General features: G+C 42.4%; 1 protein-coding gene across 1 annotated transcript; it reads right to left on the bottom strand.

Moving 5' to 3' along the window:
* Window positions 1–1,113: 1,113 nt before the first annotated feature.
* jazf1a (JAZF zinc finger 1a) lies at window positions 1,114–13,785 on the bottom strand. Its single transcript, XM_039819518.1, has 5 exons — window positions 13,484–13,785; window positions 5,706–5,778; window positions 4,593–4,789; window positions 2,919–3,088; window positions 1,114–1,867 (listed from the first exon to the last, which is right to left on the bottom strand). The coding sequence occupies exons 1-5, from the start codon at window positions 13,596–13,598 to the stop codon at window positions 1,691–1,693; spliced, it is 732 nt and encodes a 243-aa protein (XP_039675452.1). The 5' UTR covers window positions 13,599–13,785; the 3' UTR covers window positions 1,114–1,690.
* Window positions 13,786–14,632: the final 847 nt, after the last annotated feature.

Below are 14,632 nucleotides of genomic sequence, written 5' to 3'. Positions count from 1 at the left end.
TGGCCACTGCTACACTACATGAAACACTGCCGGCCATCCTGCTCCACAGGAGTCAAACCAGCGGCCTGGCACAGACAACACAACAGATCCGAGCACTGAAACACACAGAATACAGTTACACTCTATAGGCTGATGACTTGGATACTGCTGAAAAAACAGACACGCATGGAGCTGACGCACGCGCGCACACACACATGCACGCACGCGCGCACACACACATGCACGCGCACACACACACACACACACACAATAGAATAAACTAGAATGCTCTTGTCTACAACACACACAAGTGACAGGTTGTAGATGGTAATCTCTTTCAAATACAAATCTTTTTTTCACACATTATTCCTCTCAGTATGACACAGAAAGCATGCATGGAAACATTCAGTCGATGTACATCCACTCATCTGCACATTTTGGAGGCTTGATGAAGAGAAAATCATTGCCACACGTTTGGCGACCTCCAGGGTGAAACAATTACAACTCCCTATACCCCCTCCCCCTCCCCCTCCCCTCACCCCTCATCAGGCACATGGTATGGTCAATGTTTGGCAGTGGAGAGCTGTTGGCAACATCATGGAAAAAATAAACAAAACAACAAAGATCTTGGCAACTGGAATACAGTATGATGCTTAACCTGCTTTCACGGCTAAGTCTCTTGAACACAGCTCTGGCACTCTGAATGTGGAAACACTGGAAATATGAAATAAATGGATGGCTTTTTCGCTGGGATGAAATGTGTAAAATATGGATTGTTGGCCCAGGCCATGTTCAATACATTGAGCGCTGAGCAGCCCTAACTGATCAACAGTCAAACATTGCACGCGAGTCAGAGTCAAACCGAAAGGCGTTTTGGCTCCTTATCTCTAGGGTGTGGTGAGAGAAAACTCTCCGAACCTAAAGTCAGCCAGCTGGACCTCTGAGGTGACAAAACTGGCCGTCTCAGCAAATAAGGAATGAAAGGAACACTTACTGATACATAGAAAGAAAAACACTGACAGATATATATAAAATAAAGCTTGAAAATAAAGTGTAACTATTTATGTATATGCTCATGAATACCTTTATATATTTTTATGTACACATACATATCTGTCTATTGTTTATATATCAATATATCTATTTAAAGTATAACTTAACTCTCACACTGAAACCCCCTGAAGTTACAGCGAAGGCACAGATCTAAGCTCAGCAAACTCTCTGCAGCTAATGGAAAGGGAGTGTAACGACTTCTGAACTCAGATCAGCACTAATGTCAACTTCATCCCACTCAAAGACGAGCAGGGGAAAGGGGCAGGGCGTGGTTGCACTTCTGTTTTACATTTCCCCCTCCTCTTCCATATCGTTTGTTTTTAGTCTTTTCTGTCTGTTTTTTACAGTTAGCACCTTATGTAAGTCAAACAATAGAGAAAAAAATAACGTGATAGCATGTACTAATGTGCAAATGTACAACAATAAAAAATACTACAAAGATACATTTTCTTTTTCTCCAAAAAAATACAAGTGATATAACATGGATAGAAGAAAAACAATTGTAACATCCAAACAAAAAGATGAAGAAGAAAAAAAAATGAAAACAACTTAAAGCACGCACTTGATTCTGTAGTGTGCGGGATTGGTACAAAAGGGTCAGGGAAAGGAGAGTCAGGATAGGGCTGTGTTTGGGGTAGTGATTGGTGTGAGCCGGGCTCTAGCCTTGAATCTTGCGCAGGATCTCGGTGGAGACAGGTGGGTGGAAGTTGATGGTGTGGTGTCTCAGGCCCTGCGAGGTCTTGTAGCTCTTGCCGCAGCGACACTTGAAGGGTTTCCTCACACGGATCTGTGTGCGGTGGCCATTCTTGGCGTGGTATTTGATACCGTTCACATTCTGAAGAGACAGGGAAGTCGAGATGCATTATAACAAGGGAAGCAGGGTTACAAGCACCCTTTTTTTTTATTTATTTTTTACACACAAAGCCCATGTGTGACAGGGAATGTTGACCATGCAATTTACAGCCTGTGTACGACCCTTTTATACAGGTTGATCGCTTATTGGTCGCTGCAACTCGCTACGCTAACCGGCAGTAGCCTCAACACAGATTAGGAATCCAAACCTGATCTTCGACAAATCCCAATTTGCGTATTTGCTTAACATAGTTAGCTACTTGCCAAATGTTTTGCTAAAGTGTTCCTTATGAAATATAAATTCAACAAGTCACATTAAACAAACATTTTTAGATTTTAGAGATTGAGAGCAGCAGAATTTAGGATTTGTAGGGCTTGAGATCACCGACAACATCTATTATAGTGTGATTATAGCTTTAGAATCATTGTATTGTTTATTTTTTCACATTTTACTTTTAGTTTTATTGGATGCCCATTAGCTTTTGCCGTGGCAGTTGCTAATATTCCTAGAGTCCATTATTATTATTATTATTATTATTCTAAATTAAATTACTACTGATTACTGATAACTATATAGTAATTCTACAGTAACTTTTAAAGTAAAGTTATTACAGAAACCCCTTTTTTTTGCCATTTTATATGAAGGCTGAACAATGTCTGACCTACACCAAACCCTGGTCACAAACTGCGGGGTAAAGTCAGGTTGGATAACACATGTTGACCCATTCAGATCAACAGCAAATGTGACTTTATCACACGACACCGTTTTGGTCTGAAAAGGCTATAACAGATGAATGTTCCCACACTGTTGATCATTTAAAGAGCAGGGACTACAAGTTGAATGAGGTTTTTGTTACCAGCTGCAAATATACCATGATATTTTTATCACCGCCTCCAACCACGACATCTTGCATTTATTATGTGCTATTTTTTTTTAAATATTATGTCCAGACACGTTATTCTCAGACAAAAGCTACAGTGTCCTACAGCTGTGTAGCTGGGGCTGACTTCTCAGTCCTCTGGTATGGAATTACCTTGTATCTCTTCTTACAGCCGGGGACGGGGCAGGCAAACGGCTTCTCCTCTCCCCCGTTCATGCACATGGAGCTGAGGATGGACTCAGAGCTGATGGCGCTTTCTGTGGTCCACGACTCATCGCTGTCCGACTCCTCGTAGTCTACCTCCTCCTCATCATACTCACTGCCTGGAGGCACAATGGAGACACGCAGGACAAATAAAAATGCTAACGCGTCATGCCCAAAAATACATCTTGCCGTGGGAATTTACCAAACAGAAATGATATGTGACTTATTATTAAAACCTTTTCTGCTGCTTTTTTTCTGCTGCTGTTTGAATGCATTAGCAAACCACATGTCACTGAAAGCACTGTTCAGACAAAACAGCAGTGGTGTGCGTGTGTGTGTGTATGTGCTTCTGTGAGTCAAAATGCAGGGGTTGGCACTGAGAAAGAGATCATTAAGTGGGAGTGATCCCCATTGCTCAGCCTGGAAAAAGTGCTTTGCTAAGTGTAGAACATTTTCCACTCACATGCTTGCACACACACACACACACACACACACACACACACACAAACAAACAAACACACATAAAGTCCCACTGACCCCCCACCATCTCACAGGAAATGCTGCACCTCAGCATGAGGAAATGGATGGCACCCTGGCACATGTCGAAAGAGTGTGTGTGTGTGTGTGTGTGTGTGTGTGTGTGTGTGTGTGTGTGTGTGTGTGTGTGTGTGTGTGTGTGTGTGTGTGTGTGTGTGTGTGTGTGTGTGTAGCCATGCTGATGTGTAGCCATGCTGGTGTGTAAGCCCAGACCTAACACTATGTTTGAAACCATTTGGGCTGGAATTGGACATCTGCTTCTGGGCTGTGCAACACACGGCCCCATGCGAACACACAGCGTGACATCTGCTATGTAATTAGCAGAGTGTTGACTGGTCTGCTCACTGCAGGAGCCACCAAAGCCAACGCACAAACACACACACACACACCGAGCAGCAGCAGGAGCAGTAGACAGTGGTTGGGGGTTTTTAGCTTTTTCCAGTTTCCATTTTCTTCATGATTCAAAAAGGAAAAGAAAAAAAAAAAAATGAGATCCATCACAAAATGATTGTATAAAAGTGATTTACATTCAATTAAATGTACATTCAATTACTTCCATTCAATTACATAACATTCCATTTGGTCATGCATTTTTTACAGTTTTCCTTAGAATCCTCCCAATAAAAAAAATTTAGTTTTACAATAAAAAAAATGCAATTTTACATAACTTTGGACCATTATTATTATTTCTACCATACATATATGGGTCTAAAACGTTGGAAAAGCTAGAGCAGATAAATAAATAACACTCAAAAAGCTTAAAGAAAAAAACTTGCTAAAGAAGTCCAATGGGAACCAACTACAACCATTAGATCTGAGAAAAATAATTTTGTTACATTCATTTGGCTTAGGTGGTGCCCAAAACGGCTTGGGTGCTGCGCCTAAGCCTTATAATGGTAGAGAGTATGAAGTCAGAATTTGATAAATGGGCTCCTGATGGTGCAATCATCACTCTGAGCTGCTTCTGTTACTGCCAGAAGGGTTCATTTGCATTAGTCACTGTTTCATCACCTCCATCACTCCACATGTTCAAGCAATCCGTCTTTCTCTGTCTCAAACACACATTTCGACACACACCTGTCATACCTGTTGGGGTGCTGCTGCGGAAGGAGGAGGAGGGGGTGATGGGAGGCGTGACGGGAGGCGTCAGGTTACCGCTGGTCTGGCGAGGAGGCGTGGCTGTGCTGTTCCTGGACACTCCACCAGTGATGGACAGGGACAGTTTGGGCGTAACCTTCTTCTTCATGGTCTCCTGCTCCCGGCGGGCCGCATCTGTCATGAACCTGTGTACAGGGGAGAGGGAGGGAGGGGTGGGGGGGGTGTGGGGGTACACAGGCCCTGAATATAATTTTTACCAACAAACCTCCCATCTGATCTATGGGGATGTCAACTTGAGCACCTTATAAATGGAGGCATTATACTGACCAAAGTAATTCCTGAGATCTTGGAACACACAGACATGCCAGCTAGCTATCATTACTGAAGAGAACGATGGTCAAAACTACAGAAATATGACCCCAGTTCAGTTGTGATTAACAGGAATTATACTTTAATAAACTTGATGTACTGTAGTTTGATTTATATTTTACTTTTGTTTGTCCTTTTTTAGCGTTCTATAGTGTTATTTCTTGCTATAATGGGAGCATTTACGGTTTCATCTAATTATGGCTGTTCTGTGCACTGGTGCTATGAGAGGGAAGTCTGAGGTTTGACAAGACATAATTGAGCTGCTGAATGAAGCCCATTTAAATATACAGTCATCTCGACATTGTACAGTAAACACGAGTGACATTTACAACCTCGACACTTGAACAATTACCATCGTAAACAAACCTAGCTCTCTCTGTTTTACCGTTATCTTTCTCGAAGTTGTGTCTTGGGCTGATTTAATGGGTCATTAAGTGAGACGTGACACATCGGTTCACCACACAAAAACACACACATGCAATATTCCTGAAAGGCCGCCTTTGGCTGTGCCGTTTGCAGTGCAGGGAGTCAGGAGTGATTGTCTTGTGTGGTTTTCTGTGCTTGTCTGTGGATGAGTCACTGCTGTGACTATGGGAAGACAGTCATTTGAGCTGCTCTCCGCAAGCCACATGTACGCACACTCACACTCACACACACACACAGACTTTTACTGGTGGAGCAATGCTGCACTCAGAAGGACACCTTTGGTTGTGTGTGTGTGTGTGTGTATACCTGTTGATGTAGCTTAAGGCCAGATAAGTGGGCTGCTGTTGCTCCTGCTTCTCCAGGACCCGTGGATCTGTGTCTGGAAGAGAGAAAGAGACATTTCAGATTAATCACTGCTCTCTGTGGAGGGAAAATGTTGTGTGAATACTCTTAGTATGTAGCTGACTCATACATCTATTCTTCCTGCCAGACTGGCTAATAGATTACTGGCTGTTTCTGACACACTGCGTTCTCTGTATCAGTCCATAATATGCTAGACCGTGCAGATACATTTCAGATACTTTCATAAGTGGCACATTATTACGCCAACGCCAAGCCGTCTCTAATTTACTACGAATGCCTTTCCCAAACTGACCAGAGGCTGATTAATCATCTGAATCGTCTGAATGTGGCAAAGAAGAAATTTGTCCAAGAGTGAAAAAGCGACTTGGAGGCTGTGATGAATGTACACAGTGTATTACCCGAAACACACACACGCTTTTTCCAGTTGACTTGCTAGGTCAGTAACACTACAGTAGGCAACTTGCATTGCCTGAGGGAAGCAGTGTTAACTTCAAAGCCCCACCTCCCACCCCCTGGAAAACAGGAGCAAGTGTGCATGAAAACACTGCGGGTGGGTGCATCTGTGAAGTACCAGTGCCATCAAGTGTTCAACAGGGGGAACATTCAGCGTGATCCACACTAAACTAAAAACTGGTAGGTTTAAGCCATGGCATGCATGGCTGTGTGTGTGTGTGTGTGTGTGTGTGTGTGTGTGTGTGTGTGTGTGTGTGTGTGTGTGTGTGTGTGTGTGTGTGTGTGTGTGTGTGTGTGTGTGTGTGTGTGTGTGTGTGTGTGTAATGGTTAGCAGATGTACTGCAATTCCGATCTAAGAATTGGATCATCTCTGAGCAACAATTAACTACATACTCCTGGACACTTCCTCCAACTAATCCTGTGTGTGTGTGTTTGCGTGTTGGCCGTCTTAGCCTTTTAGTTTTCAGGCTTCCACACCTCATCATTAAAGAAGAATGCAGACTTCCCACAGTGAGGGAGAACACCAAGGAGACCAGCAAACACGAAAAACAACCTAGAAAAAAATGCACACTACTGCTGCTGCTGTGTAGACCAGAGTCTTATACATTTGAGTATATGTAAAAACATTGAATATGCTAGGTGAGGATAAAAGATAGCAGGAGCATGCATCATTAAAAACACACACGTACACACACACACACACACACACACACACAAACACATCTGAGGTGGTCCACAGAGGTGGTCTTTGACAGTATTTTATAGCTGAGCCTTAATAATCCTACCTGCTGCTCAGATGTAGGGACCAGAGCTCTCTGCACATGCATAAGCACACGCATAACGCGACCTACGCCACCTGAGGCTGAGTCACGAACATGACAATGAGAGCTAGCAGCACCCTGAAGTCTGGCTTCTTTAAAACCACTGAGTGTGATTATTTTTGTCATTATATTTGATATAAAGTGATGATGATATAATATGGATCACTACTGAGATATTCTGAGGATATTTAAGAACAAGAAAAATGTATTAAGGGGAAATATAATAGGGCTCAAAAGGCTAGGGCATTTCATGCTTGTTTATATGTATCACCTGACTGTAATGTAGCCCTCAAGCTTCATTCCCCTTCCTTTACTTAAATCCTGACATTTGAGAAGCTGGAGCAACTGAATGCTTGGTATTTTCTCTTGATAAGTCACTTCCAACAATCGGTTATCAAAAATGTTGTTGATAAATGTTCTGTCGAGAAAGTGTGGTGGACTTTCCAACTTACGAACTTATGCTAGGTAGGTTGAGACAGTGGTCCCTCCGGTCTCCTTCAGGTCAGTGTCCAACATAACCCCATAACCCAGAGGAGTTGTTCAACTTTGTGCCTCCATGGAAGACAGGAGACGTAAGAGCAGTGTGATAAGACAGTGCTGCTCAGCCTGACAAGACCATAGTAAAACTAAACACATAACACATTTTGTCCGTGCTGAGATATTTGGGCGCCCATAATATCTTACCCATAAGGTTCAGCTAAACTTAACACCAGCACGAGTTTAAATACGCCTTCAGGAAGACAGAAACTTCAGAGAGTTGGGACGGTACGACACGATCGTGGTTAAACTGTACCGCCTGCTTAATTCGCTCCTCAATTGGGAATTCATTAAATGCTCCTGTGTGAGTCATCAAAGTCTCCCGAACCTTGAAATGAGTTGTGCTGCTCCTGAGTTTTTCCTTAACAGAGAGTAGGCCTAATTGATTAATCAACTAATCATCCGTCTGCAATAATGAACCAGGAGGCCAACTTCTATATGGTAGGATATAAAAAAAACACTGTAACAGTGGCAGGAAGTTAAATGCCATTTAGGCAAATGTTTGACAGCCAGGTATAAAAGAACAAGAACCAGAAAAAGAAATGCCAGAGTTCATACTTGGGATGTACAAGGAGTTCAGGTTTTTGCATCAAGATGAGGTAAGTGTGTACATGTGTGTGTAGAGAAGGGGGCAGGGTGTTGGTGGAAATGGAGTTAGCCAGGTGCAGAGAGAAAGCTGGAGTCAATGTTCACTGGCTTTATGACTTCCGCTCACCTAGCAGGACAGGAAGCTAATACACTGCTGATCCTGCCTCTGGAGCAGGAGGGGATCTGCACACACACACACACACGCACACACGCACGCACGCACACACACACACACACACACACACACAGCTAAGCTACATGAATATCAATTTTCACTGATTTCATTCGCAAGTTTTACATTTAACCTACACGGCGCATTGCCTGCAGCCTACTCTCTGTGTTTTGTATCTGCATGTGTGTGTGTGTGTATATGTTTCAGTGAATGTGTGCTGCATGTCTGAGACATTTTAGAGTCCTGAGGGTCTACAAATATATCCCTAATTAGCATTCCTGTCATTAAAAGCAGCAACCAATCAACTGCTGCTTCACTCATTTCAACACAGACATCCATCTCTCACCAGCAGTACACTGCTGCCCCCTGCTGAATACACACTGTGTGCATGTGTCCTCAGTGAATGTGCACGTGTATAGGTCTGTGCGTGTGTCTTTACATGTGTGTATGTGTTGAAGCCAGGCCAAGAATGCATGGCTTGTTTTGCAGACTGCTAATTAAGCCACAGAGAGCATTTTAACGTGTTTCTAGAGCAGCAGGCAACCGGATGGAGGGAGAGGAGAGGAGGAGGAGGAGCAGGGGGGATATGGGTGGGGGAAAAAGGCAAACTTCTCTGTAATTACACTTCTCAGTGCTTGGTGGGCTGTTTGGGCCCTGCGACTTCCGAAAGGCAATCTGTGTCACTGTGTGTATGCGGATGTATGTGTAGCGTGAAAAGAGAGGGCCTGTAGTTTCCAGTTTGGGATGCCGATCCACTAATTGCTCCGCTACACCCTGACAGGTCATTTAGGAAGTATGGTGAACACACTCTCTTATATTCACAAACACACGCCCCTTCCCGTCTCACACCTCAGAAAGTGGGATGAGAAACCATCTGGCAACTAGGGCTGGGCTATATGGTTTAGTTTATCTTAATTAGTCGACAGATAATGTATCAGCAAATATTTTGATTATCAATTTTTTATTAAAGTGCTTTTTAAGCAAAAAAATTGCTGAAGATTTCATAGTTTTATCTCCTCGGTTGTGAAGAATTGCAGCTTGTCTTACAAGCTTGTTTTACATCACTGTAAACTATAAATATTTTGGGGGTTTGGTCTGTTGGTAGGTCAAAACAGAACGAAGGCGTCAACGTGGACTTTAGTTAGTTTAGTTTTTAGTATTCTGTACAATTTCATAGACCAAACAAATAATCCGTGATCAATCAAAAAATGACTGGATCAACAATTAACAATCATTGTTAGTTGCAGCCCACATACAAAACAATCAAATGAACATGTGCTCCGCTGTTATACGCATGAGACCAAACTCTCCTTGTGAAAGGCAAAAAGTTAAAATATACATATACAGTTGGGTTTGCAAATCCATGATAATTATTACGTTTCTTGATTTTACTTTTAGACTATGAAATGTCCGAAAAATGCCAACCACAGTTTCCCAGAGTCAAAGCCGGGGACAGCTTCAAGTGCCTTGTTTTGTCTGGCCCCCTGTCGAAAACTCAAAGATATTCAATTCAAATCCATTTCATTTATAGTGTCAAATCACAACAGGAGTTATCTCAGGACACTTTACAGATAGAGTGAGACCACGCTCTATAATTGACTATTAATTTTTTACTATCATGTTAGACAAAGAAAAGCAGCACATCTTCACATCTGAGAAGCTGGAAACAGTGGAGCTTTTGCAATTTTCCTTTAAAAAAAAAAATAATTTCAATGATTCAACGGTTATTTCTGTCGATCAGCTCGTCTTTTAATTGACTAATCATTTCAGCTTTGAAGATCATATGCACCACAAAATGATTTCACCTGAAAGTCAATTAATGCTCAGACCTACTGGCAACATCAAAGCAACTAATGCCAAGACACACTCCGGTAATTCACATAATACCTCCTCTGCTATGCAATTATATCTTAACTCAAAAAACTAACAACAGCAGGGAAGGGGGTTTCCTACCTGTTAATGACAGACAGGTAAAAACTGCTTAACCATATTGTGTTTGCCTTTTCTTTGAGCCAAGGCAGATAATGGAATACAGCCAAACTTGGCCGGTGGGCTGAGTGATTACGTATTTCAAAGTTACTGTAGGTCAATTATCCGCATGTTTCAGCAGTGACTGCATTATTACAATAAAATGCTGACGACGGGACTCCTCTTGTCAAGTCGCACCTCGTCCTTTGATTTCAGCTATAAAGCCAAATCCAAATGAACAAAAACCCAAGTAAATTCTGTCTAAACAAGGCTGAGATTTCCCTGTGCTCCCCCACACATTTTTCCTCTCTTAACCTTCTCTTTCAAATCTCTTCCCCACTTGTAATCTCTTTCTGCCTCTCCCTCCCTCCCAGCTCCTCATTGTTGAGGTAAGAGGCAGGTATGTGCTTGTGTAGTTGGGAATACAGCACAGCGCTACACACAGGCAGATTAGCCTGACATCATTACATTCCTCAGACCTTACCTACAGTCACGGCACAAAGCCACTGACAACCACACACCACACTAAACACAGTTCACCTAACCCATTTCCTCTTGCATTCAGCTGTGATCTAAACAGTGCGGGTATGTTATTGGAAGGCTGCTATCCTTTCTTCTAGAATGAGGTCAGCACTGAAGACCCACATATTACCTCATTTTCTCACGGAAAGGATCCCAACAGGCTCATCTGGTTTATTTGCTGCCAGCTATTGTGTGCTGTGTCAGATGAGACAGGAGTTAAAATAAGATAATTGAGATACACAAGGGGCCAATCCAGAGGCAGAAGAGGAAAATTTGACTTTTTTTGTAGCACATAGGATGTCCTACCACAAGAGGGCAGCACAGTAGTAATGACCAAGTTTCTAGCATAGGCCTACACTGATTTCTGACCCTGACCCAGACCTAATGACTCACTTTAACAGCTGTTTACGTCTGATAGCACAATCTGGTAATCCAAAATTGTCGCCTCTGGATTATCTGATTTATTGTTAGTTCCTGTTTTTTTCATTATCTGTTTGCACACTGCATGATAGACCACAATCAAGGCCATCTGTCATCTGCAAAGCCTCAAACAGCTCATCTGACGTAGGAGGATCAAATTAGCTTATCCTTTTGATTGATTGACGATCGCACACTGATGCCCCATTTCAAAACTAAAAGGGGAGTCAAAGCGTAATGCCACTATCCCCCTTTTCTCTCCCACACCTCAATCTCCTCCATCTGTCACACTTGTCCCTGTGGTAACTGATCTAGGAGCGGTATTGATTAGACTGTGTGATCTTGACGCTGCTGATGACCAGCCGCGGAATAAAGCGAGCAGAGGGGAAACTCATTAATCCGAGTGATCTGACTGGTAGCCTTTCTGCTCAGCTGATTGTTGGGGTCAAAGGTCAAGCTAAGAGCCAGATGGGGCATATATCAGTGTGGGGTTTTGACTGTGTGATTGAAAGGACGGTCGGTTCTTGAATTTCTGTCAGTTTAAATCCTTTAATCCTTTTAAATTTGTTTACTGGTTGGTTTGGGGTAATTGTCACAACAACATATATGGTGTAAAAAAATCAAATGGCCATTCACAGTGTTAATTTCCCCCCTCTTTGGTTAATTTACAAGTGATCCATTTGAGCATATTCTAGGATGAAGAGCGGTCCAAAACACTATCATCACACCGCTCCACTTTCTCCTCACCTACAAACACAGTCACACCAAACTTGACCCCTTTTTTAAACAACAGCACATGAATCCTGTCCCACATTTGATGTGACATCACGCGTCAGGTGTCCTCACCACAGCTGGCTGCTCGGGAGCGCTCTTTGTTAGTGAGACAGCAGGTGTGAAATAACTCAGCCAATATACTGCCCCAACCCCTTTGGAGACAGTCAGTTGCCATGGAGACTGGCTCAATGAAGCATCCATTCAACCCCACCGCCTCACCCGCTTCAAACAGCCTCCTGAGGATGGATACACGCCACAAATAATGATTAGCCCACATCAACCTGTGTTTGGGTGGATCACAACTCCCTAGATTCATCTAATTTGCTATGGTGGATTATAGGTTTATCTGCCTGAGTGGATGGCTTTGTGTTAAAACAGAAGCAAGCATTTGAACTGTTTGTGCTTTAAAAAGTGTTAAATATTTAACAAGCATTACATTGCATGGTAGTAGTTAGACTACATGGGAATGCTTTTCCCAGTTAGATAAGGTCAATAGCAAAGGAGCACTCACACATCAAAAACTAGGCAATGCTATAATGACTTACTAATATGTTATTTACTGTGCCTGCATCTATGTTGATAAATTTTATCAATTAGCCTACCACCAATAAATATGTGTTTACTACAGCATTCTGTATTTATTACCTATAGGTAATAACTTGTTTCGTTCATTTCATACTATTCCCACCAACGATGGTGTTTGTCAAACTGTGGGTAAACTGATTTTGAGTCTAGCTACATACCAGGTGATAGTTATCAGGGGGTTTACCGTTAGATTAAATATACGAAAAAAAAAAAAAAAGAAAATATATATATATATATATATATATATATATATATATATATATATATATATATATATATATATATATAGGTGCAACAAGTTGAAGCTTGTGCACGTGGAAGATAATATAATTGTTTCATTGCATGTCTGCCACAAATTGGTTCAGTATGGGGTCACAGTAATTAAGTGACATCAACATATCAGAAAGCACTGCAAAAGGTGATGTCTCGATGCGTTGAGACACCTGAGGTGACAAAAGCGTCAAGCAGCTCAATACACAAGCCGTGTGAGAAAAGCTCCGGCTGCACGGCATCAGGCCTGAAAACGTAAACACACCGACTCTTCAGCAATGTTAGCTGTGAAACCGCTGCCTGGTCGGAATGCTAGTTACACCTATGAGACCTACGCGGCCCTCGAAGTCGAGTTGCCGCTGCAAAAGGTAACTATCATGGCTAATGCAAAATAAAACAAGCCGGTAACTTATTATACAGAGAAGCAGTATTTTCCAAGGAAGTAAAGTCGAATGTTGCTGAATAACTCGCACTCCGACGAGCATCGACGGAGAGCGAGCAGCAGGAATAGCGGAATGCAAAGCCGAGTCTATTTGCGTTCAGCTAACTAGCTAGGCAGCTAGCTAATACCAGCTAGCTGCCTAGCTCCGTCTCCCCCCTCTTGCCCGACTCACCGATGTGATTGTCCTCGATGTGGACGATGAGCTCGGCGAGAGACTCGAACTGGAGACCGCAGCCCCCGAACCTGCAAGAATTAGAGAAGAAAGAAGCGGCGGCGATGCCCGTCATGTTTTCGGCGTTGGTGCATTCACCGGGTGGAGGGGGGTCCAGGAGCCGGAGGAGGTAAACGAGGAGGCAGAGTTTTCGGGTTAGGGGTGGGGTGAGAGCCGCAGAGCGCGGAGCGGCGGAGCAGACACCGGGCAGCTAGACAGGACAGCGGCGAACGCAACTGGGAGACAGGCGGGACGGTGGGGGTAGGGATGGGGATGGGGGAGGAGGAGGGCTGGCTGGTGGCAGCCTACGTCACGACCTGCCTACCTGTTGGGATCTGTGCCCCCCAAAGCCCAAAGACTGTGACGTTATTAGTATTATTAATGACATCAAATACACTTAAATACATCAAGGTTAAATGTTAGCACATGCATGTTATATAGACAACAAACACATCTAACATAATGCATAACCTATAACTATGCCTTATGAACATAATCTAATTTATAATTTTTTCAGATATTGTCTTCTTGCTCATATTGATCAAGCAGAACCAGGGCACTTCATTAACATTTTTTTTATTTTAATAACACCTTGTGTTTTTATATGTTTTGGTTATATCTTACATCTAAATTAATTGTAAATGCCCTAATTATCCCTATATAAGGAATAGATATTAGTGAATTTTTATTTGATCAAAATTGTGTAGATATTGATTACCTATAGCAGGTAAAATACTGTATATTGGTATTACACTGTACGTTTATTTAGTTTTTTTCATAATGATTTGTACAATGCAACTGCCAATTAGGCCACAAATATAGAAATATTTAAGTCTTTGATGAAACACTGTACACAGAAATTAAACAGTAGCAGAGTAAATTCAATATAGTATGAATTAATTTGATATATTACATTCATCACCCAAATGTAGAAAAAGTATGAGGAATCAGTATTAAAAGATGTACATGTATGTAAAAAATGTTTTTGACTGTAGACCACCTGTAGCAGGTAATTCACTGTGCATTTGCCCTAAAGTTGATGCTTAACTTGAGAAACATTAAATAAGAGTCCCATTAAGATCTTAGAGCTTGCCAATGAATAGGCCCGAG

The sequence above is a fragment of the Perca fluviatilis genome, chromosome 13 (assembly GCF_010015445.1).
Source record: "Perca fluviatilis chromosome 13, GENO_Pfluv_1.0, whole genome shotgun sequence".
NCBI lineage: Eukaryota > Metazoa > Chordata > Actinopteri > Perciformes > Percidae > Perca > Perca fluviatilis.
Note: the sequence above shows the minus strand (reverse complement) of the source record. Positions and strands in the feature narration are given on the sequence as shown.